Raw genomic sequence first — 26,212 nt, 5'->3', positions numbered from 1 at the left:
TCAGTATAATTTCACTTAATGCAGCTCAGCAAAGTTTTACTCGTTTCAGGTCAATTCAGTTGGCTTTAAGTGTCTATAGGGTACAAAACCCTCACTGGGCATGAATCAGAAAAGACAAAGGACAGAAATAAAATACAATAATGTTCCTTTATTTTTTACAATCAACAAATTGTTACTGTGAGACTAATTACACCTCTAACCATGAATTTACAGAGTTGACCCTATGTCAAACAACCACAGTAACATACAAACCTCAATGTTTTTTAGTGTTAGTAGCTTAGTCCCCCATCTCTCTGAAATGACTCTTTGCAATGTTTGTAATGAGCCTAAACCACTATCACATACATTGCGAGGTCAAGTTTCACATACATTTCTCACTTTAGCTGTGAGAAACCAAATGCGTCACACGAAAAGTTCAGTTCTCAGCATTTTCTAAAAACACCACACAGCCAGTTATGTGTTTATCACATGTTTTCCGTTCAGTTTCTGTGGCATCAAAATATAAACAAGGGTATTACTCAACACTGTTTACATCACTCAACCCATTTATAAATCAACACTTTCTATCAACTAAATTCAACTTTTCTACTAGCACACTTTTAGCTACTGGCTCTCACTTTAAAACCTATAGGAACACAATGACCAAATTCATTAGTCTTTGTGTAGCCCTCCAGATACCTATCAGGCCACTTGAGTTCTTTAAATGTGTTTTTTCATTTAGACTTGACTTGTGTTGAGAGAAAGAGATACACAGAGGGAGGGAGAGAGAGAAAGAGAGAGCGACAGACAGACAGACAGACAGACAGACAGAGAAAGGGAGGAACCTTGTCAGTTTGTGAAGAATAGTCTCCTGAGGCAAAAAGACACAATATGGCTATGAGAAGTGAGCAGACAAAAGGTCTTACCCAGCATTATCTCTATTCCCAACCTTACTTAAACAGCGTGGGTAGACAAAGCAACAGGCTCTGGGAACCAGGCTTGGATCATCACCTCATGTCTGCATTTGAAACCTTTCAGCCTGTAAAGGAAAGCTTTTCTTTCAAAAAAATATGTTTTCTGCTGAAATGCTATCCAGACCCACGAACTGGATAAGTGCTGTTGATAATATGCTTAATTATTTAATGTTTTTGTTCTTTTTCACAAATATCCAAAATAACAATTATTCAACTCAAACATGAGAGAGAGAGAGAGAGAGAGAGAGAGAGAGAGAGAGAGAGAGAGCGCACATGCATTGTAAAGGTGAGCAAACAAGAAAAAAAATGGATTCTTATCACTAGCAACTTCCTTAAAAGATAATAGACCAATCAGGTTGGGTTACATAGGTGTTGGTGCCTCTGCGTCCCTCCCTCACCTTTTGGAATCAGCCAATCGACAAACTCCCTTGGGAGATTGACTCCAAGTAAGGAGGCCGAACCATACGCAGGTAACCGAGAAGAAAGGATAGTGAGAAAGACCTTCAGGGCTTGTTATGGGGTTGGCGTGAGGGAAACAAGGATTTTTCCAACCTTCATTACCAGTTAAACCAGTAACTCTGGATAGAGCACACACAAGTACCGGATCAGGTAGAGTCTTTGGTCGCACATTCTGTCGTGTCCTTTTGAAATAATCTTCTTTCCCTCTTCGTGTACCTCAATTGAATTTCCAGATCTTTTGTTTGCCTCTCTTATCACTTGGAAAAAGGTGAACCCTCGTGTTGTTTTTATTTTATTTTATTTTATTTTATTATTTTCATCTTTGCTTTTAATTGTAGTTTTTACCTTTGTGGTCCCTGATGGCTTCGCACAGTGATACTCTGGTGGTGTTCTTTGGGGCAACAGCTGGTGCAAATGGGGGTAAACTGGGTTCGGATGAGAGGGAAATAATTCTCTTGGTGTGGCAAATTGTGGATCTACATGAAAAAAAGGTACGAACCTTTTGACCCGTTGCGAGGTTTCTCTTTAAACTGCCCAGTTATTAATAGTGTTCTAATATAGCAGACTAGTGATTACTTACCACCTTGACAGCTGACATGTATCAACTAGGTACGCTTTTCGAAGTTATCAACGGGTCATTTAAAGTAAAAAGAGAATGATGTATGTCTGTAGTAATTTGCTTTTAGTGATTTTCGCTTGGGTGTTAATTTGGGGGTTAAAATCGGGTAAAAAAAACACTGAGGAATTCAAAAAGCGTACCTTTCGTGGTAACATGTCAACGCCATGAGGTCAATAACCCTGCCATGACATAGCGCTAACTGCTTTGCAACAACACAATTTTCTCTGAAATAAATTTGTGTTTATTTGAAGGAGTTAGCAGAAAATGGCTTGGGTGTGTGTTAGGGGATACCTGAGTACAGGTAAACTGAAAAGGTTTAGTGGTATCTCTCAAACGGGCTTCGTTTCGTGGTGGAAGAGACGAATTGAGTTACCGATTGCAACACGCTGTGAAAAGATGACTTTGCCTACAGGTGGGGAAACTTCAGCGGCGCCTAATTAAGCCGGACACATTGGAGCTAACTGACCAATGCAAAGAGGACACCGGGCTAACAACAGAAGACCTGTGTAAAGCCGAACCACTGGATAATGTTCTGCAACAGGTGGGAGCTCTTTGAAGCAACAATTCGAAAACTTAAGAATCGAGTAGGCCATGTAATTCACAAATTCCAATACACGCTCACTAGCTTGTTTAATTTAGGAAAAAAAGAGTGATATTAAAGAGTAAAGATTTTTCCTGCGGAAGGCTGTTATCTCCGTCATGTCAAAGTACCCTATAATCTATAACAATTCATTCGTCTTTTTCACTGAGAGGCTTTGAAGGAAAGGTATGAAATGTTTGGCCTAGCTAATCCGTTTGGCTGGCGGGGGCAATTTGTGTAATGCGTCGTCTCAGTTAAATGTCAGGTGCCAAAAATGTTCAAACTTGCAGATTATGTGTTGTCCTTTATGTGTGCTTATAGTTAAAAGTGCATAGTTGGTTGGGGTTTAGTTTGAATTGCCCTTGTTATGCACATGTTGCGAGGTTTTTTTTCGGTGTCGGCGTTGCTAAATTGTAGCTGTGGTTGGTTAGAGATAAAGTGAGTATGGAAGGGTAGGGCATCGTATGCTTGAGGGAAAACTAGCAGGTTCGGTCTTGTTTCTAAACTGACGTGCTTAGTAGACATCTGGAAGGCGGAATGTTTACTTGCGAACACAGTCCTCCTGTAAATGTCACAGGGCCTTTTTCCCGGGGAAGGGGGTGTTTGGTGGGGTGGGGTGGTTTGGTGTAGACGGACGTGGTGATGGAGTAGGTTGGTTGGGGGGTGGGTGGGGTGTATGTAGGTAGGGTCGAGGCAGAGAGAAAGTTAAGGGTTTGAGAAGGTAGACTCCGTTGCTTGTTCCCTTGTTGTCCTTACCTGTTATTTGGTCGGTTTGTTTTTAAAGAGAACAGGATATGAATTAGTTTCAGGTTTCTCATGGCTTGTGCAGGTATGTTTTGACAAGGGTGTAAGCTGCCAAACGTGTTTCTCCACCTTGCTGCTGAGAGAATTTGTTTGCACTCACCCAACACTCAACAACCACTCCCCCCAAAAAAATAAAAAAGCTACTCCATAATTGAAACCCTCTCATCATCGTACTCTGTGAGGTGGAGAGTTAAGATTCAGGCCGAACTGCAGGTTTCTTCCATAGTGGTTAAAATAAGTTGGCGATGTTCAAATCATGAGGATTTTTTATTATTTTTATTCCTGTTTCCTTGCATTGAACATCAAAGCGCGTCGGATAATCTGGATTTTCTCATATCCGGTTGTCGTGTCTTGCATTGTCTGTTTACCATTGTGTTTATGCACTAATGTTTTCCCTTCAGTGGTCCTTTGCAGAAGTTTACAGGTTTGTTTTGCCCTGCGTAATAATTGAGATCTCACCACGGCCGTTTAGACCCAAAGCAGTGGTATCTGTTGTTTTAAATGCGGTTTATCTCCAGGGACCTGTGTAAAAAATTAACCAGTAAGATCAATTTTTACTCACATACCACACAGAGGGAGAGAAACTTTCTCCTGCTATTGGTCAGGTGTAATTCTACCTCTGACTCTATTGATTTAAAGGAATTTGGGGGATGCAGATAAATCACCATCCGAGCTGGTCTGAATAAGTGCAGGAAACAGAGCCCAGGGAGCCAAAGGGCGATGAGGGTAGGGCGATCTAGCCGTGAACACCCACTTCTCTGGTCCCTGGTCGGGGATTTTCAGGTTACGAAGGGTCTTGGTTTGTGTCTAGTAAAAGATTGATGAGTGGATGGGACTGCTTTGCAGACCCCATGGCTCGGATCCCGTCAGACGCACTAGGAACACCTTTCGTCATGGAGGCCTCATCGTAATTTAGCTAACTTTTTACACCCTCTGTAATTCATCTGAAATAAATTGACAATATGTACTATTGGCCTGATGCCTGAAGTTCTCATGACTGTCAAAACAACTTAAAAACCAGTTGACACGGCCTTCAGACTGCCTGAATGAGCACATGGCTTTTGCCATGTGAGTTAAAGTAAGAAAGCAGAACAATATAGACAGAATGTGTTTGGCAGGGATAAAAACCAAACTCTGTCATCTCCTGCAGGCTGGTATGCTGTGTTTTATTCGTACAGAGAAAGGGAGAGAGAAAGAGTGTGTTATTGCTGCTGGCGTTTTATGGCTTGAATCGCTCTGCACCTGCTTCAGATGCTGGGAATGAAATGCTCCAGCCCCACCTGTGTGTGTCAGTGAATGTGTGTGTGTGTGTGAGAGAGAGCATGAGCTGAACCAGCAGGCTTTGCCCATGGCTGGTACATTAGACTGCAGGTCCATACCTGTGTGTGTGTGTGTGTGTTTGGTAGAGCATAGGTATACAGAGGGCGAGGCCAAGAAAGCGCTGTGTGGATAAAAGCCTAGTTCTGTGTATCTATTGCCATGTTTGAGTCCTGTTGACTGACACGCTGCGCTTGCTTTATTCTCCTTTACAAACAACAAACCCATTTCTCATTTATCTGGGACAATAAGCCACAAGCGGATACAAAAAAAAAACAACAACCATGGACTAATAATGCTGCCCAGTTCTGAGTCTCTAAGCTCAGACTTCATTGTGTGTTAACAGTCACAATATTAATTGTGTTACTGTGGCTTTAAAAAAAAAAAAAAAAAGCCTTGTTAGAGGACCAGCCACTTCCTGTAGCTTTATCTCGGTGCCTTCCTCTTTCTCACTGCACGTATGTTCAAACATGTCAGCCAAGACTCCTTACAGACTCTTAGTTAGATAAAAACTGACCAGCAGCCAACTCTATAATGAACAAACTGTGTTCTCTTGCTCTCGCTCTCTCTCTCTCTCTCTCTCATATCTCTCGCACAGTGCCACACTGAATCAGAATGTGAAAATGAAAGCTGAGTCAGATTAATGTGACTATAGAATGACAGTCTAAGTATTCCCTCCTCGTCATTTGATCGGAAAACAGTCCTGTCATCAGTTGCATCTCAAGACGTGAGAAATGCTCTGATCTGTTGCTAATCCATTGCCTTGGGGTGGTGTCAGCAGGTAGAGCGGTTTTTGTACGGGGGGAATAAAACTGGTCTGGTGAGATTTTCCCGTCGTATTAAGACGTGCGTCTTTTGATCGTTCCTCTCTCTTAGACTGTTTTCTCTGACATGCTGCTTTGGCCGAGAAGGAGAGGTATAAGGTGTGTCGTTGGTTTTCTTAAAAAAGAAAAAAAAAAGAAAAGAAAAACATTTGTGTAGTTGAAGCTTATCATGCAGCTGATTTGTTTAAGGTGGAGTTGCATAGCTGTGAAAACAGCTATGAGCAAACACACCAAACACAAACGTCCAAATGACAGATTGTCATGATGGCTCAGGCGTTGTGTCAGACGAACTTTCCCTGAGTTATCAAGACTTTACAGCAAACGCTACAGCAAACAGTCTGAATGGCATTTTCCACAATTTGGCTAAAACTGTATGTGTACTAAGGCTCTAAATGAGCGTGTTCAGTGCCTAGTCTTTGGATTTAGTCTTCATCGTATCCTAAACAGAACAGAAACCTGGTGGGAATCTCGTTCTGTCGGTTTCACTGAACAAAATGTGTGGAATTCGACCCCAGACTCTTGTCATTGCTCTGTCTCTGTCTCTGTCTGTGTCTGTCTCTCTCTGCCTCCTGTCTCTCTCCCTCTCTGTTTGAGAACTGTTTTTGTTTTGTCCAATCCAGCTTTAAAATGTGTAGGCGGTTTTCAGACAGACTCTCTCAATGCCTCGTTCAGTGATTGTCTGTCTCCCGTCATAGTCACAGTTTGACCCAGATTTCATTCTCCTTATGAAATACAGAGCAGGTCAGAAACGGAGAGGCCTTCCAGCGTGCTTTGTGTCAAAACGTGCCGTCAACCAGTAACCAAAGAGTTGTGCATTGATGTTATGAATAAATATCATGGAGTGAAATAAAATACCATGTCTGTGGTGACATGACCATGCATAGAGGGTTCGCCTCCTTTATAGAGGAAGGAGAAAGTTGCGAAGTCATATCTTTAGTAGGAGCCATTTAGTCAACATGGGGTGTTAGAGATTTCCTAGTTGTTTAGATGAACCATTTGTGTGAATCAGACTGTAAGTACAGGCAGCTGTGTGTAACTGGGGTCTGGCTCTGCTCCAGTGGTTTGTCTAACTGTTAAGTTGTCTTTGCCGGTATCATGGTTTCAGTTGACAGCTGGTGATTTCCCTTTCTCTCATATATGGAATCTCTTTCTCCCTGGGGAGGGAGGGGGTGGGGGCGTACATTTAATAGAGAGAGACGGACAGACAGACAGAGGAAGCAAGAGAGAGAGAGCTTTGCATACACATATGGCGCTTGCTACAACTTGCACACAGCAGTCTTGACTTTTCTGTGATTGTAGTATATGGCAAGGTGCCATGTCGAAAGACTGCTCCCATAATCCCCTGCTGATTCAGTGCACTGACAGCTGAATAGACTCTCTGGGATTGATGACGGTGATGTCAGAGCGCATTTGGATGCAGCGCGTCCGCGTTGGTCTGCGGCTTTTGTTGATGGTAGAATCAGGTTTTTATTGACAGTTTAGATGTGAATGAGATTTACTAAACAACCCAGATGGGTATCATTAAAGGTAGTGTTTTCATATCATACATGTGTATGAGGGTGGAACTGGAAGGAATGGTATTTACTGCCAGGATACTCGCAGGTATATTCTGTTTTCTCGATGTCGTGCAGCGTTTCTCTTTCACTGAAGGTGCAAACTGATTGCCAACGGCCCTCTCTATCTGTGTTTGCTCATCATTACAAACAGAAAACCAGTTTGGCCAGCGCATAATCGGGGTAATCACACGGCTCTGAGCAGAGAACAGTTTGTACACGTCTCATGACACGGCCTGATCCTCCTCCATAGCAACTCTGTCATCGCTGGAGGATCGTTTCTCATTTCCGCCGTTTCCTACCAACAGCAAGACCGGTTCGATTTAGCATCGTGCTAAAGAAAACTCACCGCTGACTGACCCGAGCTAGTTTTAAATCCAGGCTGTTGGTTTTTTTTCGCGCCGAATAAAACTCTCTGAAACCGAACAGATGGGCTGAGAATATTCTTTTGTTGTGGGAGAGGTGTCAGTTCTGTGGTCTGTGGCAAGTTTAAGGCTGGCGCCTGATGTTTGTTCAGTATAATCTTCAGATGAACCTCTAACCTAACCAAAAACGTCACTGTTCCTTTTTGCTCTCTCTCTTTTTTTTTTCTTTAAAGCTTTAATAGTGTATAGCATTTTGGTCCTGTTGTTACCTGTGGCAGTGAATCACAGTATGAATTTATCTAGTCTTCTCTACATCCCCCCCCTCCCCCAAACGCTTTCCTCTTTTTCCCTGCTCTCCGGCTGTAGTTCCATCAGTGTGTTTCTGCTGAGGTGAAGACTCTGGGCAGAAGCTCTTACACGCTGTGTGTCGACGGACCGCTGATTATCCGGCAGGCACTTCACCCCGAAGCCTCCAAAAAGGTAAACCTGCACCTCACTGACAACACACCTCTCCCCTGGAGACAGGTTCGTAACTGTGAAGAGTTGAAAGAGCCCAGACGTGACATTTGAGTCGATTTGTATGTGTGGAGGGAGTTCAGTCATGGCATTGGTTTTAATTGTGGCGAGATGGCCGAGGCCAAGTACCGGCTTGTCTCCAGTTGTAACCTTTCGAATTTGGCCGCCAGTCTTTTCTTTGGGTAATCATCTGCACGGTGGTAACATGTCATAATCTGCAGTGGAATGCCAGTTATTTAGAGAACATTAAGCCATAACCAGGCCAGCCTCTCTCTCTATTTTAATTCTCTCTCTCGCTCGTTCTTTTTCGTTCTTTCTCTTTGTGTGTGCCGAAAGTGAGTCTGTTAAGGAGGGCGTTTGTTGTTCATAAGTCTGTTTTGTGTTTCTGTTGTAGAATCTGGTTCTAGCTGAATGTTTCTATTCGTTTGTGGATTTGAAGAAAGAATTTCACAAATGCTGTCCCAACGCCGGTCCTGTGAAAGGTCTCACCCTGTCCTCCATGCTAGAATGTATCCTTTACCTGAGTGCAATCACACACTGACACACACCCACCCACCTTCATACACACTCAACGTGCAGTACTGCTTTAAAAAAAACCCAAAAAACACTTATGCGTGATGTTTCATAAATACTCTAGTTAAAACTGCCCTATAGGTTCTGCTGTATTTCCACCTCCACCTGTCCTGTCCAAACACACAGCTCTGACAGTGAGTGTGTCACGTGCACAGACACTGCTGTTTAGTCCTGCGGGCAGGTATGCAAGGCCTCGGGTTGTGTGTGTATGTGTGTGTGTGTGTGTGTGTCTGTGTGGGTTTGAGAAATCATTGGTTTGATAACAGAGAGGTGTAGATGGAGCCAAATGCAATATGAGTATGGCAGAAAAGACAAACATGCTGAGCTCTTCAGACTCAACAGAGTCCCACAGCATACAGAGAGTGGTGTGCCTCCCTCAGAAACGTCCCACTAAAGGCACCTTATTGTGGGCTAGTTAACTAATGACTGAGGCTGATGGAAGCTAACGCTACAGACTGCAGTGTGTCAACTAAATGGAACAAATCAGGTACACACACCAAAAAATGAACTCATTAAACATAAACCTCATTGTCGGTATCATGTTAATAAACCTCATCCTGTTTCTTGTGGGTAATATATTAAGGTAGATGTACTTGTGCTTGTATCTGTGTCCTGTTTGTTTGACTCCTCTGTGTGAGGAGCAGTGGCTATGCTCCCTTAACTGTGAGCTCAGATGTATGTTTACCTCCTGTGGTGGAGTTGACGGCAGGAGTCAGGGAGGTGAAGAGCATGGTCCAGTTAATTCTCCACATCCTGGCTGAGCCATACAGTGCGTACAAGCCTTCCGTTACGCTGTTCACACTGACTGACCAATCAGCACTGAGCAGTCACGCATCTCATTAACTTAAGAGATTCACAGTTTAGCACTGAGAGAGTTTGCGGAGGACAATGTGAAACTAAGACTGTTAAGTAAAATTGAAAATAAAATGTGGCTGTTACATGTCTAAATAAGGTGTGAGTTAGGACTTGCCTGCTTAATTCTCATTTCCGTGTTGATCTGTTTGCCTTTAACATGCTTAATTAACAGTATACCCTCTTAAAAACAGTAGCCTCTGTTTTATCAACAAATGACCTCATGTATGTTTTTTTTTTTCTCACAGATCACAAATTCTCCAATTTTGAGACTGTAAATTACAAGTTTGAATCAGGAGCATGGTATGTAAAAAGAAAAGGAAAAAAAGAAACAAAACACACACACTTTTGGTGGTATGTTCAGTCATGCTGGTGTATATGGCATATGGTGATATGTGTGTGTGTGTGTGTGTGTGTGTGTGTATATCTATCTGTCTATTATATAAAATGTGGTATACTTTATATTTTATGTAGTAGACTAACAATATAAAATTGTGTGTGTCCAAGTGTATATACAGTATGTGTGTGTGTAATACCTATATCTGTGTGTGTGTGTGTGTGCTCACTGGGTGTCTTTGTCTCCGTCTCCTCACAGCAGTAAGACTGAACCTGTGGACAGTGAGACGGTGATCAGGGCCCGAGGGTTGCCATGGCAATCCTCTGACCAGGACATTGCCCGGTTCTTTAAGGGCCTCAACATTGCCAAGTAAGAGAGGATGAGACGGCATGTGTCACACACGCCAAAACGACTCGCACCATCACACAAACAAGTGTTTGAGAGGGAAAAAAACAACAGAGAGAGTCACCTTTTGGGGTTTTTTTTTTTTTGTGTGTGTCAGAGGTGGCGTGGCTCTCTGTCTGAATGCCCAGGGCAGGAGGAATGGAGAAGCTTTGGTGCGTTTTATAAACTCTGAACACAGAGACATGGCTTTGGAGAGACACAAACACCACATGGGAAGCAGATACATTGAGGTAACTACTTTCACTTAACACAGAAGCACACAGGTGCATTTACTAAGTTTTTTTTTTTTTTACAAGTGCAAACTTTTGATCAGTTTTTTTGTTTTTTTTAAGTTAAGAATATGTCGTTTCTGTAGCTGTAGCTTCTAGTTTTTAATTTTGTTCTGTTTTTTTTTTCTTTTAAATATTAATCCTAGTTTTCAGATACGTTCTGAGAAGCAGAGAGGAAAATTTTGCATCTCTAACTAAGACAGACCTATCAATAAAGTAAAATTTGAATGAATGCATGGAGACATGTTGGAGAATGTGCGTTCAGTTTCAGATATTCAAATGGCTTGTCTTGGCTATGCATTTGCATACTGTGACTGAGTGCGCGGCGTATGGTGGTAGTGGAATGCGGAGCTGTCTTTCAGTGTGTGGAGTTTCAGCTTGTCATTTCCCACCCCAGGTTTACAAAGCCACCGGGGAGGAGTTTCTCAAGATCGCAGGAGGTGAGACGGCTTCACAGAGCTGCCGCAAATGCACTTTGGAATTCTTCAATTACAGCCTAATGTATCTAGCCACTAACCTTTACTCACTTAACCCCCCCCCCTCACAAACACACACACACACACACACACACACACACACACAGCCAGCTCTTTGTAGAGACAGCGCTTCCTCGTGTTGCATGCCACTTCCTGCTCTGATACTGCCCAGGTATAGCACCTATCTTTCTCCCTCTCCTACCCCCCTGTCTCCCTCTCTCTCCTGTGGGAAATGAAAGACTCTTTGTGTTTACCTTCCCTCTGCTGACTCACAAGGAGATGATGGGGATGGGGGGGGGAGTTATGCTCTTAGCCAATAGCTTCTCATCTGTCTACGCCACCACTCCACTCACATAGGCCCACTGGGCTGAGATAGAGAGAGAAGTATTACCCCCGGGGGGAGAAGGGGCAAGCAGCCAGTGAAAAGGCCCCCGCCGGCCTCACACAAAGAGGGTGTAAAGAGACAGGGGGCTGGGCCTGGGGAAGAGCTGAAAGCAGAGACAGGGCTGATACGCCAGCGTGCTTTCCCCGCACTCTGGGCAGACGCCGTGGAATCGATCCTCCCGTCTCTCTCTCAGCTGTTAGAGACAAGACGGCGAGATCTCGGATCTCACTCCACGCTCCTTCTGGGTTTTAATTCCATTTCTGAACTTTAAGATTCTCCTGTTTTTAACACACACATCAGATCAGTCAGAGAAATGAATCACTGACTACAGGTGCTTTATTAAAGCTAAGGTCGGCTTTATAGAACAAGTATAATGTATTAAAAAAAATATTAACATTTAATTAAAACCTCTCTCTCTCTCTCTCTCTCTCTCTCTCTCTCTCTCTCTCTCTCTCTCTCTCTCTCAGGCACCTCTAATGAGGTGGCTCAGTTCCTTTCCAAGGAGAACCAGGTTATCATCCGAATGCGGGGGCTTCCCTTCACGGCCACTCCCCAGGACGTGCTGGGATTCCTGGGACCCGAGAGCCCGGTGACGGACGGGACGGAGGGTCTGCTCTTCGTGAAGTATCCCGACGGACGGCCCACGGGAGACGCGTTCGTGCTCTTCGCCTGCGAGGAGTACGCTCAGAACGCCCTGAAGAAACACAAGCAGATCCTGGGCAAGAGATACATCGAGCTGTTCCGCAGCACCGCTGCCGAGGTCCAGCAGGTACAGGAACAGGATCTCTGACACGGTCCTTTCTCTTGAACTTGTCTTAATAAGTATACAAGGTTTAGATGTGTAAGAACTAATTTTTGTTCGCTGCCTTTAACAAAACCCCTTCTATTAACCTTTCTGTCCCTAACCTTTTTGTGTTTGTGTTTGCGTGTGTGTGTGTGTGTGTGTGTGTGTGTGTGTGTGTGTGTGTGTCAGGTGCTGAATCGCTACATGTCCACTCCTCTGATCTCCACCCTTCCTCCTCCACCCATGGTCCCTGTGCCGGTTCTGGCCACCCCGCCCTTCTTGGCCACGGGCAGCACCCGGGACTGCGTCAGACTCAGGGGCCTGCCCTTCACCGCTGCCATCGAGGACATTCTGGAGTTCATGGGAGAACACACAATAGATATCAAACCACACGGCGTGCACATGGTGCTGAACCAGCAGGTCAGAGGGCCACAATCACTCCAGTTCTCCATCAGCATGTTTAGCTATCCAGAATTAGGCAACTGCCGGGTGCCCAAAGCTAAACCCACCCAGACAGTAGTGGTGTGACCTTACAGTTATGTTATTCGCCCAAGGTCAGTGGTTTGACCTTGGACTGATGCACATGTGACCACTTCCTCACTTCTGCAGAAGAGGAAAGTGGTGGACATGTGACAGGGTGAAGCGGCGGAGCCGTGACTGAAGTTGGAACGCAGTTCTGAGTCACTGTCTTGCCAGTCAGGGTTTTGTCTTGCCACTTTGACATTTCTCAGAGCGCTGCACTTTTCGGAATTTGCGGCGTCCCTGTCAGCGTTGGCCGAGTCGTCCTGTGTGTGTGTGTGTGTGTGCGTGTGCGTGCGCGTGTGTAGCAGCCACACGCTTTATGACCGTGTTCATCAGATGTTTCATGACAGTGGTGCATGATACTGTTTTACGTTCAAGCGAGTCGGTTCAGTCTTTATCCCACCAGACCACAGAACATTTCTCCACATGATTTGTTTGTTTGAGTCTGACCGGTGCTCCAGGTTTACTGGAGTGTTAGTGTTGTTCTCTCCAGAGTGGCTTCTCTATGAATCACCATTAAAATTTCCCTTTTGAAGACCTACAGAAACCATGTTCTGTCTGAGCTATAGAACTGGACTTCAGTCGGGGCGATTTACAGAAACGATGTTGTGTCTGAGCTATAGGACCTGACTTCAGTCGGGGCGATTTACAGAAATGTTGTTCTGTTTTGGGTATAGAACTGGACTTCAGTCGGGGTGATTTAGGGGGTTCTGTCTGGGCTATAGAACTGGACTTCAGTCAGAGTGATTTAGGGGGTTCTGTCTGGCCTATGGAACTGGACTTCAATCAGAGTGATTTAGGGGGTTCTGTCTGGGCTATGGAACTGGACTTGGGGATGATTTAGGGGGTCGGGTTTTCAGTCCCCTCCCTTTTCTTGTTCGGGTGTTCAGTCAGTGAGGACAGGCAGTGTGTTCTGAGAAGAGTGTGTGTGTGGTTCAGTGTGTGTGTGTGGTCCAGTTCTGAATGGTGGACTTCACGGCGCCTGCGGTTTGAGTGCTCATGGTCGAGTTTCGGTTCTGACATGCACCGTCCACTGTTGGACATCAGATGTGTTAATCAGTGACACTGGCAGCAGGTGAACTCAGTTTCACTGTCACCTGGCAGGAAATGTGACAGAACCTGAGCTGAATTGGTTGTCATATCAGAGGAATACTAACTATAAACTTTTGAACTGTATGAAAAAAAAAAAAAAATACAATTAGATATTTGACTCCTCTCGTACAATCTAATTTAATTTCATAGCTGTATAACAAATAAGAAAAAATCAACAGGGATGTGTTGTACTTGAGATACATCATGACAAAATATGGGGTAAAACTCACTGAGGGTAAATCTGTTTGGAGTGCACCTCTGTCTTTCTTCCTGTGTCTAAACACACTCCACACACCAGAGACACCAGCTCTGCCTCTTGCTTGTTCTTGCTTAAGATTGATTGGATTTTAGGAAAACTGCATCATGGATCAGTGATAATAACCAGCTTTAACAGACAGAAATAAAGGTTCTGTTTAAGAGTGGAAAAAAAAAAGTTGAAACGACCACAGTGTCCAGACGTGCTGACCTTTGACCTCTCTCCCCTCCCCCTCCCCCTCCCCCCAGGGTCGTCCCTCAGGCGACGCGTTCATCCAGATGAAGTCGGCCGACCGAGCCTTTATGGTGGCCCAGAAGTGCCACAAGAAGATGATGAAGGACCGTTATGTGGAGGTGTTCCAGTGTTCCACTGAGGAGATGAGCTTCGTTCTGATGGGAGGAACCTTGAACCGCAGCGGCCTTTCTCCTCCCCCCTGCAAACTGCCCTGTGCGTCTCACCTCCTTCACCTCCTGCACTACACCTGTGTTTAGGAGTTAAGAACTGATATGCAATGAAATAATGTGAATTCTGTTAAAAAAAATAGTTATCAGTTTATCATTAAAAGTTATTAGTTTGACTCTGGTCTTTAGTCCTAAGTGGTTGGGGCGACTTGTTGGTACATTCGCCATTACCCTTGTTTTTTTTTTTGTTTGTTTGTTTGTTTGTTTTTTTACTGCAGGCTACACCAGTGTGTTAGCTGTTGTTATCAGCATAAGCTTTTGAGGTTGAGATTCTGTTAGCGGTGCACAGTTCTGATGGTAGACGCCCGGTTTGGAAGTCAGACAGAAAACAGCATGGTGACGTAATGCCATTGGCTCTGAGAGGGGAAACTACCTGTGTGACCTTGGACTGATTTCAGTCCGTTATGTTCTAGTGGAATTACTGGAGTTTGTTGGTGTTTCACTGTACCAGTTACTCAGTCACCAAGGTGACCCGAGTGTGCGTGTGTGTGTGTTTGGGGCAGTCCTTAGGCAGGCTCCAGACCTTTGTAATACCCCGCCTACCTGTTTGTGTGTAAATGTGTGTGTTTGTGTATGTGTGTGAGAGAGAGAGAGAGAGAGAGAGAGAGAGAGAGAGAGACTCCCTCCTGCTTGTTTTGGGTAGCTGTTTGTATATAAATACTTGTGAAGACGTGTGTGTGTGTGTTTGTGTGTGAGTGAGAGAAAAGGACAGACAGACTCAGAAAGCGGACTACATTTATGGTTTTGTTTGTTATTTGTGTGCTACGTACACTTATTAGTGGGCTGCCTTTATGACGTAGTTACCAGGGTGTATGTAAAATAGCTGTGTGTGTGTGTGTGTGTGTGTGTGTGTGAGAGAGTGTTTGCTATGGGCTGAGCTCAACTGAAGGTCATCAGTATTGAGAGACTGTGGTGGAAGGGACAACCTTGTATAACACTTAACATTCTCGAAATCCAGTAAAACAACTACACACAGTTCTCTGTGCAAGCCACCTGTGCACCTCTAACTGTTAGGAGATGTTTTCTTCTCTAGGTTTGTGTACAAAACATTGTTGACTTTTGCAGCAGATGTGTGTGTGTGTGAGGGACTTTGAGGTTCTCTTAGTGATGTATCTCACGTTATCAAATCTGTGTGTGTGTGTGTGTGTGTACATATTCTCAGGTCTCTCTCCTACAGCGTACGCTGCGTTTCCAGCTCCTGCTATGATCTCTACAGAAGCAGCACTCTACCAGCCCCCCCTGCTGGCCACCCCCAGAACTCCCCAGCCTCCTGCTCACAGCGCTGCCCCTGCTCTGGCTTACTACTCTCCTCAGCCACACGCTGCACAGCTCTACATGAATATGAATATGAACTATACAGCATACTACCCCAGGTCAGGCAGTCACTGTGTGTGTGTCTCTCTCTCTCTCTGTGTGTGTCTGTGTGTGCGCGCGCCTGATAGCTTGGACCAAGACACCAGCCTTATCTGTTCTCTCTGCTCCATCTTTAGTTCTGTATTTCTGACATTTTTAAAGGAGCGGAGAGTAAATGTAATCTGTTTAAGAATAAATGGCATAGTCTGCAGCTCCAACTCACTTTCAGTAAAAACATTCATTAACTCATTCATTTGGCCTTTATTGACTCAGCCCCCCGGTGTCACCGTCCACGGTCAGCTACTTTGCGGCCCCTCCCGGTCCGGTGGCGGCGGCCGTGGCAGCCCAGGCTCCCCCTCCCATAATGCCCCAGCCCGGGGCACTGGTGCGCATGCAGGGCCTGCCCTACAACGCCGGCGTCAAGGACATTCTCAGCTTCTTCCAGGGCTATCAGGTGAGAGGCTGATTTTCACGCGACCTCTGCCCGGCTGTGTCCGGTGTCTCCGTTAAGATAACGCTCACGTGCTCACCTGACTGCCCTTATTCAGCAGCAGTGCAGTTAGTGAGATTTGAACATCCCAGACTACTGTTTTTACTTTTCTTTGCCTCAGCGTAGATCATTTGTAACACATTTTGAAACAAGAAATTTGAGTTTCAAAACAAACGACTCATTAATTATTTGAGTGGCAAAGGAACTATATTCATAGTTACATATTCAGGAACTATTAAGTATATTCAACAAAAAAAAAAATGACAAGGAATTTTAAAATATCCAGGTAACAAACAACTTGATTGTATTCTTAGAGCCTAGTTATGATTCAGCCAGGCTAATATTTTTGAACTGCTTTATACCTCTCTACCCCACCCATTCTTCCCCTCATTTATCCTATTGGCTGACACCTGGGTAGGCGGAGTCTTCAGAGAACGGTACGAATTTTACCAGCACTGAAAGAGGAGGGAGAGAGGGCCTTAGGGGATGGATGGATGAAAGGATGAACAAGTTGATCTGGTTGTGGGTCTTTGTGTGTGTGTGTTTATTCTTGCTTAGAATAGACGAGCTTGTTTGTGCGTTGTGCTATTTTTATCTCTCTGGAAAACGGCAATTTATACTAAACGACAGCCGCAAAGCCTGGAATATGACATCTAATAGAAAACCTGGAGGAAAGCGTTTCCAGCAGTTTGTACAGTTTAAATATGACCGCGTCTGAGAACACGCGGCTCTAGACGGCATCATCGCAGTAAAGCTGTGTTTGTGTGTGTTCACCCTTTTGGTTTGGGAGTGCTCTCATTGAATTGTGCCTGGTTTTCACCCTCAAGTCTGTCTGTCTTCACTCCTCTCAGTCACACTGTGTCCTGTGGGCTTCTGAGTGGGAAGAGTTTCTATTGGCTAATGGACTTATTCATTTATCTTTCCCCTCTCTTTTAAAATTCTTCCATATACACACACACGTATATCTTGTGTCTGGGGCCAAGAGTGTGTTGTGTTTAGTGCGTAACAGGCACTGTTTGCCTTTTCAGTGCAGGGATTTTGGTGTGTTGGTTTTTGGAAGTGTGTGTGTTTGTTTTTTTTGTTTTTTTGTTTTTTTTTCTTTAGACATAGACTCTGTTAACAAGGTTAAAACACTGGGCAGTTATCAAACTGTATGTCTGCTCTGTAACCTCCAGGAATCTATGCCTTATGTGCATGTCTCCTCATTAGATGAATTGTGGGAAAGCCATTATTTCGCACAGGTCTGGAAAGTTCCACCGCTACGTTGCCAAATGTGGTTCTGACATTGGAATATTCAGCTTTTGTTTGTACTTATGTATTCATTTATTGAATTAATGTAGTCCTTAGCTACAGGACTGACGGGTTAAAGTGCTTTTTAGCACTGAGCTGTGGAAATGTACGGTCCAGCAGAGCAGAGTTTCCTTTGACTTGGCTCTGTGTGAGTCTTTGACAGAACACGAGAGCGAGAGGAAAAAACAGTTAGGGAAAGGAGAGCGTGAAGGAATATGAAAAGATGGCCAGTCATGGAAATGCTCGTCCGTTAGACTTTGGACCGAAGTCGACTCCTGTCGAGCCGCACACACAACTCAAACTTTCCAGACCTGTGGGGAAATTAACATCCATCCATCCATCATACTTTTTGACAGCTGCTCACGTGTTATGACCATATTATAAACAGAGAGGGACCAAAAAAAAAACCAAACCCAAAAACATCTGAGTGTAACTTGTGTGGGGTGTTGTGTGAGACGTCAGCACTGACTGTTAAAATCACTTATGACGTAGTACGCGCCTGATGACTACAGCAGCGTGGTTCAGATGTCTGATCAGGCCCGGAGTCTGATCCAGCCCAAAGAGTGGCTATGCCTGTAGGGGAGCTCTGCCAGGTAAGACCCCCATTCCCCCCCCCCTCCCGTTCCCTGCATGGTCTCCTTTACTCCCTCTCTCCCTGCCTGGGGTGCATTCTCAACCCAAAATCAGTCATATTCTCTCTCTCTCTCTCTCTCTCTCTCTCTCTCTCTCTCTCTCTCTCTCTCTCTCTCTCTCTCTCTCTCTCTCTCTCTCTCTGTCTCTCTATCTCTCTCTCTCACTCTGTCTGTCTGTCTGTGTCTCTCTCTCTCATAATTGGAGCTGAGGTCTGACCAGCATGCTGGAGGTTTAGTTTGTTCGTGTCCGGGTTGTGGTGTGTTGCTGGGCGTGAACTCAGCTCTGGTGTCAGATGGCTGTGCTCCGATGGAGTTCTGTGTTTTCTGAACTCTGTCGTCATCATGTAGCATGACTCTGCTCCTCACACTGTGTCTGCTTACAGCAGGGACAGCCCGGCCTGGCTTCTCCTACCATGTCCCACAATCACAACTAACCTGCCTCATCTCACTCACTCACCCAACAGAAATGATTAAGGCTGGGATTTCAGGCTTAATTGAGCTTGGTTCTGTAGTGTTGTGTTTTTTTAAGCCTATGCATACCCTCTGTCTGTCTGTCTGTTAATTAACAATTTCCTGCCTCCCTCACCGCTAACGTACTACAGAGTCTTTGAAGAGGACTTCTAATTAATAGTAATGCTAGCAGCCTGCTTTTCTCTGCTGTAACCGTAGAGACTGTTGTCATAGTGACTGTGGTCTCACCCTTGCGTGTCTGTCTGTATCTGTCTGTGTGTACACACGTGCGTGTGCGTGCGTGTGCGTGCGTGTGCGTGTGTGTGTGTGTGTGCGTGTGCGTGCGTGTGTGTGTGCAGCTCCAGGCAGACTCGGTCCTCGTCCTGTATAATCTGAGCGGGAGGAGGAGCGGAGAGGCTCTGGTGACATTCCCCAGTGAGGACGTGGCGAGACGGGCAGTGGCCGAACGCTCCAACCTCCCCCTGTCGGGCCACCCCATCCGCCTGGCCTGCTGCGAATGACCCCGCTCTCAAAAACACACACACACACCGCGCCTCAGGAGAGAGGAGCACACCCCACCCCCTCCCCCTCTGACAAAAAAACCCCCCAAAAAAACACTGCAAACTCTGCTTCTGTCTTTAGCTTTGACTTGTCAGACAGACGTACTCCAGACCTCCACGCAATTAGCACATGAAATCCTCTGGAGGGGGTGTCTCTGTATAAACTCTCTGTATATATGTATTTATACATATATATATATATATACATAAACATATATATATATATATCCCTGAATGTCCTTTTCAAAGTTTGTGTGTGTGTGTGAGTGAGTGAACTTGTGTGTGTGGTTGACTGTGTGCGTCATGGACCATCTTTTTTTTTTTTTTTTTGTGATAGTAAAAAGTGAAAATTTTCATAGCGGCCTTAAAAACCACTTAAGACACTATTATTAGACTATTATGTTGCTTTTCTGAACAAAAGTCTGGCTCTTCCCATCGATAAATCACCACCATCACCTAGAACTGCTCTTTTTTTTTTTTCTAAACATGCCACTAGCTGTCAACTATCAGCCATTCAAAGGCAGTGCCATATTCCTCAGCCAAACCATGCAGACGTCGCCTCTGCCTTTTGTACGATAGCAGATGGGATTAGGAAGAACAGCATGACTGATCACAGTCAAGGCTAGTTCACACATCCACTATGAACTAGTCTGGCCAGAGAGAGAAACTGTCCAAATCCATACGGTCTAAAACTCAAAGGTCGCTCAAATGCATTTACTGTTTTGCCGTATGTAGGATAGAAGAAGGGACTTTTTATTTTTATTTTGTTTAGTTTTTCTGTTTGTTTATTTTTTTTTTTTTAATTTGTTTTGGTCTCAGCACTATAGAACCCAAGCGCCTGTGTATTTCTCATTGTTGTAATCGCTTAAGGATTAAACCTGTCTTCTCATATTCTGTAGGCATGCATGACCCAAACTGATTCTTAGTTTAATACGAACTAAAAAGAAAAAAAAAAAACCCAAACAAACAAAAAGAAAGAGGCCCTTTATTTGATAAGAGGAAAGGATTCAATATTCTAGTTTGTGTGTAATGTGCATGTGTTCCTTATGGTCTTTATAGAGCTGATTTAAAGAGGCATACGTTGTGTTGATTCCGGTCTCTATCGGAGGAGAAGACAATCTGCAGCATCCAGTGGTTTCCCTTTTGTTTCGGAATGGCAAATGGTGTTAGCCACTTCAATTCCTTTTTTTTACTATGACCAGGCTGCTAAGCATTTTTTTTTTGTCGTTGGCCGTGCCTACATTACCCAGAGTGCAATACCAGCAGAACAAAGGAACAAAAAAAAAAAAAAAAAAAAAGATTCTGGCAGGCTCTTTCCTTTTTAACAAGTTTGAAACTTGTATGAATTTTGAACTACTCTGTATGTGACTCTTAAAGACAACTAATAAAACGATATCGGTCTGAAAAGAACCTTCTGACTTTCAATTATTTCTGTGGCTTGAAAAAGACAAGATAAAAATGAAATAAAATCATCTGGAAATGGAATATCTGTCAGGCACAGTTGGTGAACATCAGGCATCAGGCAGGTGAGAAACGGGAATGTACGTGTGGTAAAATAAGCTTCATGACTCCAGGAAAATCAAACTCGTGTTAACTCATATGGATGTTTTCCTTACGGCCGCACGACAGGAGGATCTGGCAACCGCCAAGGCTGTGAGTTTGTGGTGGGAGTGAACAGGGAGGTGGAGAGATTAGGGGGTGGGGGAGATGAAAGGGTTTGACCGTTTTTTTGTGAAGGGAATCCAGTGTGCCCCGGGGTGTTTTTTAAGGTACCTGTGTGCACTGGAAGTGTAGCGAGGGGAAAAAAAATGTTTACTGCTACTTCTCTGGTAAATCTTTAAAAACAAAGGCAGTAGGAACACGCTCTGTTTCTCACAACCCGTGATGGAGGTGGGATGGTGTCAGCCCACTGGGCTTCCCATTGATCCTGCAGATTTCCAGGGGACACACTGACCTGGAAGAAATGAACTGAGTACACGGATTCAAACAACCACTGTCTTACAGGAGTGTAGAATGCCACCTGCCTTACTGCTGAGTAATATCATCTTTTTTTTTTTCCATCACCTGTGTAGTTTGACTTCAGAATTCACCGGTTCAGACGTCACTGGTTCTATGCAGGCTTTTGAACAAAGACATAACATTCTACACTAGATGTGGGCCAAACGTTAGTGCCTGTTGACACAGGGTGAGGTCACTTTATAGGGCAAAGGATTTGCATTTATTTGCGTAAACCAATCATATGACGTCTCACCCGGGGAGCATTTTCGTGAGTCATGGTAAATTTGCAGTAAAACTTAATAGAATAAACAAACAACTAACAAAGACCTTAAAAACAGACAGACAAAAGGAATAGTTGGGCATTTTTTTCCTTTTTTATTGATACACTACCATAGAAGAGCCTACAACGCAAGGTTTTTTTTTCCCTTTGAATAATTTCAAAAGCACTGCATTCTTAAAAATTACAAAATGTCAAAATACAAAATGTACATGAAATGACAATACAAGGCTCCGTAAACATCAGCTAAACCTGTATTTCCCTTTATTTTACAAAACCTTATTATTTTTATATATATATATATATATATATATATATATATATATATATATATATATATATGTATATATATATATGTATATTTATATAGATATATGTATATAATATATCTATATCCCCCAATCTCTAGGAATGACAGCCGTTTTTTTTTTTTAAAGTATCAAAAATAGAGTTGTAGATGTGTGTCGTAACCAGTTTGTAAAATGGGAACATGTTGTTCGTTCTTTGGTTTGTAGACAAGAGCAACAATGGGTGCTTACTGGGAGCACTGTGTTTTCTTTTCTTTTCGCTTCAGGTTCCCAGTTTGTGCCATCTCATCCAATCCTGATTTTTTTTTTTTTTTTCTTCCAAAAAAAAGTTATTCCATAACAAATTTGAGAACCTTAAAAACACAATCAAAATCTGTATTTCAAAAATCTTAGTTAAGGCTTTCCTACTGTTTCTTATCGGATGGCTTAAATAAAATACGCAAAGTGGCTTTCTAATCAGATTTCATTACTTGTCAAGGGATACATGAAAATGAAACACGTACGCAGGAGTCGAGATCTAAACAGAAACAATGTTTGTCTTTGAGGCCAAATATTTCATCCTCTAGCTGCTGTCTTACATTGCATAGCCTTAATGCATCTGCATGCTTTTTTTTCACCACTGAAATGAAAAGGATTTTTTGAAAGAAAAAACAAAAGAAAAAAAAAATATACCTACAGTTTATTGGATACAACCTAAACTGGGCACACAAACCCAAACCCACACACACAAAACACGCACGCACACACGCCCACGCCCACACATACACACACACACACGCACAAACAAACTGAATCTATTAAGACGCTCGCGCTGTTTTGTACATGGCAGAAACTCCTGCATATTTTCTCTTCTCATATGAAGGAATATGATGTCTCAAGTACTAGTCTAAGATATAGCATGTCTACAGCATCTACGTCTAGAGGCATCGAGGTTTTTTTTTTTTTTCTTTTTTTTTTCTCGTTATTATTTGTTTTTTAAAGGCAACAGGCAAGTTGTTAGTGCATAGCATATCTTTTTTTTTCTCTCCATTTTTTTTTCTTTTACTTGGACATTATTAACAGTCAGTAAAACCGCTAAAGTCTCACCACAAAAAAAAAAAAAAAGAAAGAAGACTGTACCACTGTTCTCAAAGATAGAAAAATAAAACAAATGACAGTATTTCTATTTTTTTGTTGCTGTTTTTTTTTCAAATCAATGCTCTTTAAGGCAAAATAAGCCTAACACTTTGTCGCGAGTGTGTTTTCCATTCAATCCCTAGCAAAGTCGGCCCGCCAAAATATGCCTCCATCATATTTTCACCATGTCCATTTCTGTGAAGCCATCATTCACAACTGTCAGGCCTCATGCAAATATTATACAAATTATTGCCACCTGATCCTTTGGGGTTTTTTTTTTTTTTGGACAATTCTTTGTTTTTGTTTTTTTGTTATACATACAAAATTATTTTCTCATATTAACTTCAAAAGACAAACTGTATTACTCTTTCCTGCCAGACAACTTTAGTTGTTTTGTTTAGTTTAGTTTTGTTTTGTTTCTAAAGATTTCCACCTGACTTTAGTAGAGACACTGTAATACAGTGTGGCTGAAGGCTGTGGACCTGGAGCAAACGGCTGTTTCAAATGCTGCAGCATAGACAGTTCATAACTGCAAGCTCTAGAAAAGCTACAGCATAGACAGTTCATAAATGCAAGCTCTAGAAAAGCTACAGCATAGACAGTTCATAACTGCAAGCTCTAGACAAGCTACAGCATAGACAGTTCATAAATGCAAGCTCTAGACAAGCTACAGCATAGACAGTTCATAAATGCAAGCTCTAGAAAAGCCGCAGCATAGACAGTTCATAACTGCAAGCTCTAGAAAAGCCGCAGCATAGACAGTTCATAAATGCAAGCTCTAGACAAGCTGCAGCATAGACAGTTCATAAATGCAAGCTCTAGAAAAGCTACAGCATAGACAGTTCATAACTGCAGGCTCTAGAAAAGCCGCAGCATAGACAGTTCATAAATGCAAGCTCTAGAAACAGCTTATTGATTGTCAGAATGCAGAGTCTGTTGTTTAACATTAAACTCTTCATAAACTTTACTTTATGAATCATAACTGCCATAGAATTTATGGACAATTGTTTATGACGTGGAAGGCACACAAAATCGCTGCTTTCCAGCAGAAACTGGTTTTAAGAGTTTGACTGGAGTTCCAATGCACGTGTCGACCGACCAGCCATTTTCTCTCCAGCTTCTCCGATATCTCTGAGTATTTGCCTTTCCATGCATAGCACACTAAAGAAACACAGCTATTTTCTTTCAAGCTCTTTATACCTTAAAAAAAACAAATAGTTTATACTCTTTGCAAAAAACAAAACAAAACAAAACAAAAAACAAAACTGTACTGTATTTTAAGAATTATATTTGACCAACACACCTGGTAGCACTCGGAATATCCAATGTCTTTTAGCTATTTCTACAAATAAAATACACAACTTAATTTATGTTTCAACCAAATACTCAGCACAAAAGTCAACTGTGCAAAAAGAAAGAAAAAACAAAAAGGAAAAACATAGCATGTCTACTGAAAGCTTTTTTTTTTTTTTTCAATCAGTCGAAGCGGCTAAAAAAGTTTATAAGGCATTTGTTCGACCTGAAGAGGAGGACACAACTTTAAACAGGAAAACAGGTTATCTACATTACTGGAGGGTCGTTAGAAGTATGGAATGTTGCATATTACAGATGCACCCACGGAGCACCAGACCAGATCTCTCCACCAGAGGGCGCTGTCGAGCCATGGTTCACCCAGACAGAGGATGTAACCAGAATCAGATCACTGAGAAAGACAGCTGAGGGGCCATGGAGGGTGAGTCTTTATCCCACCATCATACCATCGGACCCAGCCCAGCCACTGGACACGAAAGCAGCCCGTCGCTGAGGGGAAAACTGAGGCTTTGTATTGCATACTTCTGTCAGGAGAGGTCAGGACCCACAGCGCTACGGTGGTTGCCGAGCTGTGGCTGCTCAGTAAAGTCAGCTAAGCCTGAGAACTACTGTTAACGGATCAGAACCGACAGGAGTCCCCTGTCAGTCGCTCGCACCATGATACACAGCCCCCCCTCAGTACAGTTCTCCTCCTGGGCTTTCTCACATGTGTGTCTGAGCCTGTCTGAGTGTGTGTGTGTGTGTGTGTACAATCCCAATAACTCACCAACTCTCTTTTTCCTTTTCCCACCCATGTGTTGTACAGTGTGTGTGAGTATGACCTGCGGTGCTGCAGGGGTCATGGGTCTTGGGTCTCAAGTCCGACGTGTTTGGGTGTGGGTCTGGTCTGGGTCTTCAGGGGGACATGTGGGCTGTCTCTGGGAGTGGAAGCGCGGAGCCGTGGAGCAGGCGGGCTCCCCCGGGGGCCTTTGGGTGTGTTCGGTGGTGACTGGGCGGGGGGGGAGGCGGGGCGTGAGGGGTCCTGGGGGTGGGGGGCTAGGACTGGCTGTGTGCTGTAGAGGAGCAAGAGGCTGCAGGAGTCTGTGACATATCTCTGCCAATGATCTCATTCACTGCAACACACACAGAGACACAGAGAGAGAGAGAGAGAGAGAGTCATTTTAATGAAAACGCTAAAAACAAACAGAACAGAATATCAGGTTTTAATAAATAATCAAACGGACCGTCTTCATATGTTCTGAGTAAATAACATCACTCGAAAAGTGAGGACGTAACAAAGTGGGAAATGAAAGCAGTTTTTGGGGATCAATGCTCCACCACTCAAGCATAGGAATCCAGGTGTCCAGCTGTAACACAGGTGTTTTCCCTCTCTGCGTGCGTTCTGGAGTTTTTACATCTTTTTATATCACATGGCTGAGCGAGCTTTAAATATCTACTCTCTGTCACAAGGATCCCATCTTCAGCTCTGTCATATGACTCACAGTGCCCCTGAATGTGCAATACGAGAGCAATAGCATACGTTCAGCGGTTTTTCTCTTGACCAGCAGAGGGCGGTGTTGTACAGCGGAGTATACTACAAAGGCACGCTTGCTAAACAGTGCCAGCCAGGTATAGTGCTATACTGTAGCAGCAGCGTCACACAACGGCTCACAGAGACAGAGAGAGAGAGAGAAAGAGAAAGAGAGAGACGCGAAACAAAAGAAAAGAAATAAGGAAAGAGATAAAAGAGAGAGAGACAGAGAAAGAAGAAAAAGGAAGAGAGGGGAAGAAAGTTTAAAACAAACAAACAAACAAACAAAAAAAAGTCTTTGCAACGTGACATGCTCTCGACAGATGGAAAAACAGAGAGAACTCTTCCATTCAGTGGCTACAGTGGTGTAGCCGCACGTCATAGGAGGATAGCGTGTGTGCATCACTAAGTGTGTGAAAGTGTCGTGACCAAGGCGCGATGTGAATTCGAAATTCTAACAGCGGCACTCCTTTAAAGCTGACCACAACACAAAGAATCATATAAATACCATCTTC

At 43.6% G+C, this 26,212-nt stretch overlaps 2 protein-coding genes across 3 annotated transcripts in view; one reads left to right on the top strand and one right to left on the bottom strand.

Annotated features, from left to right (window-relative positions):
• The first annotated feature begins 1,461 nt into the window (after window positions 1-1,461).
• esrp2 (epithelial splicing regulatory protein 2) lies at window positions 1,462-19,200 on the top strand. 2 transcript variants are annotated; one of them, XM_030765803.1, is made up of 17 exons: window positions 1,462-1,562; window positions 1,751-1,903; window positions 2,444-2,572; window positions 7,841-7,954; window positions 8,385-8,499; window positions 9,237-9,332; window positions 9,664-9,718; window positions 10,011-10,121; window positions 10,255-10,387; window positions 10,824-10,866; window positions 11,755-12,056; window positions 12,261-12,491; window positions 14,190-14,388; window positions 15,565-15,775; window positions 16,029-16,209; window positions 18,028-18,128; window positions 18,977-19,058. In XM_030765803.1, the coding sequence occupies exons 2-16, from the start codon at window positions 1,772-1,774 to the stop codon at window positions 18,112-18,114; spliced, it is 2,139 nt and encodes a 712-aa protein (XP_030621663.1). In that variant the 5' UTR covers window positions 1,462-1,562; window positions 1,751-1,771; the 3' UTR covers window positions 18,115-18,128; window positions 18,977-19,058. The 2 variants fall into 2 exon arrangements, with proteins under 2 accessions (XP_030621663.1, XP_030621662.1); XM_030765802.1 differs by lacking the exon at window positions 18,028-18,128 and having other exon boundaries at window positions 18,977-19,200.
• A 6,022-nt stretch (window positions 19,201-25,222) lies between these two features.
• Window positions 25,223-26,212, bottom strand: part of nfatc3a (nuclear factor of activated T cells 3a) — a 58,826-nt gene continuing 57,836 nt past the window's right edge. Inside the window, exon 10 of the mRNA XM_030794126.1 lies at window positions 25,223-25,299. Coding sequence (XP_030649986.1) covers window positions 25,223-25,299 — 77 coding nt within the window. The remainder of the gene's footprint in view (window positions 25,300-26,212) is intronic.

Source organism: Chanos chanos, chromosome 2 (genome assembly GCF_902362185.1).
Source record: "Chanos chanos chromosome 2, fChaCha1.1, whole genome shotgun sequence".
Classification (NCBI taxonomy): domain Eukaryota; kingdom Metazoa; phylum Chordata; class Actinopteri; order Gonorynchiformes; family Chanidae; genus Chanos; species Chanos chanos.
The sequence above is the reverse complement of the archived record's forward strand: the minus strand, read 5'-3'. Positions and strand labels throughout refer to the sequence as shown.

Excerpts from the sequence above, each read along its gene's own strand:
- esrp2 (XM_030765802.1), top strand. The coding sequence starts at position 1,772 with ATGGCTTCGCACAGTGATACTCTGGTGGTGTTCTTTGGGGCAACAGCT. Across the intron at positions 2,573-7,840 it reads TGGATAATGTTCTGCAACAG|TTCCATCAGTGTGTTTCTGC; the intron begins GTGGGAGCTCTT and ends CTCCGGCTGTAG. Across the intron at positions 10,388-10,823 it reads TGGGAAGCAGATACATTGAG|GTTTACAAAGCCACCGGGGA; the intron begins GTAACTACTTTC and ends TTCCCACCCCAG.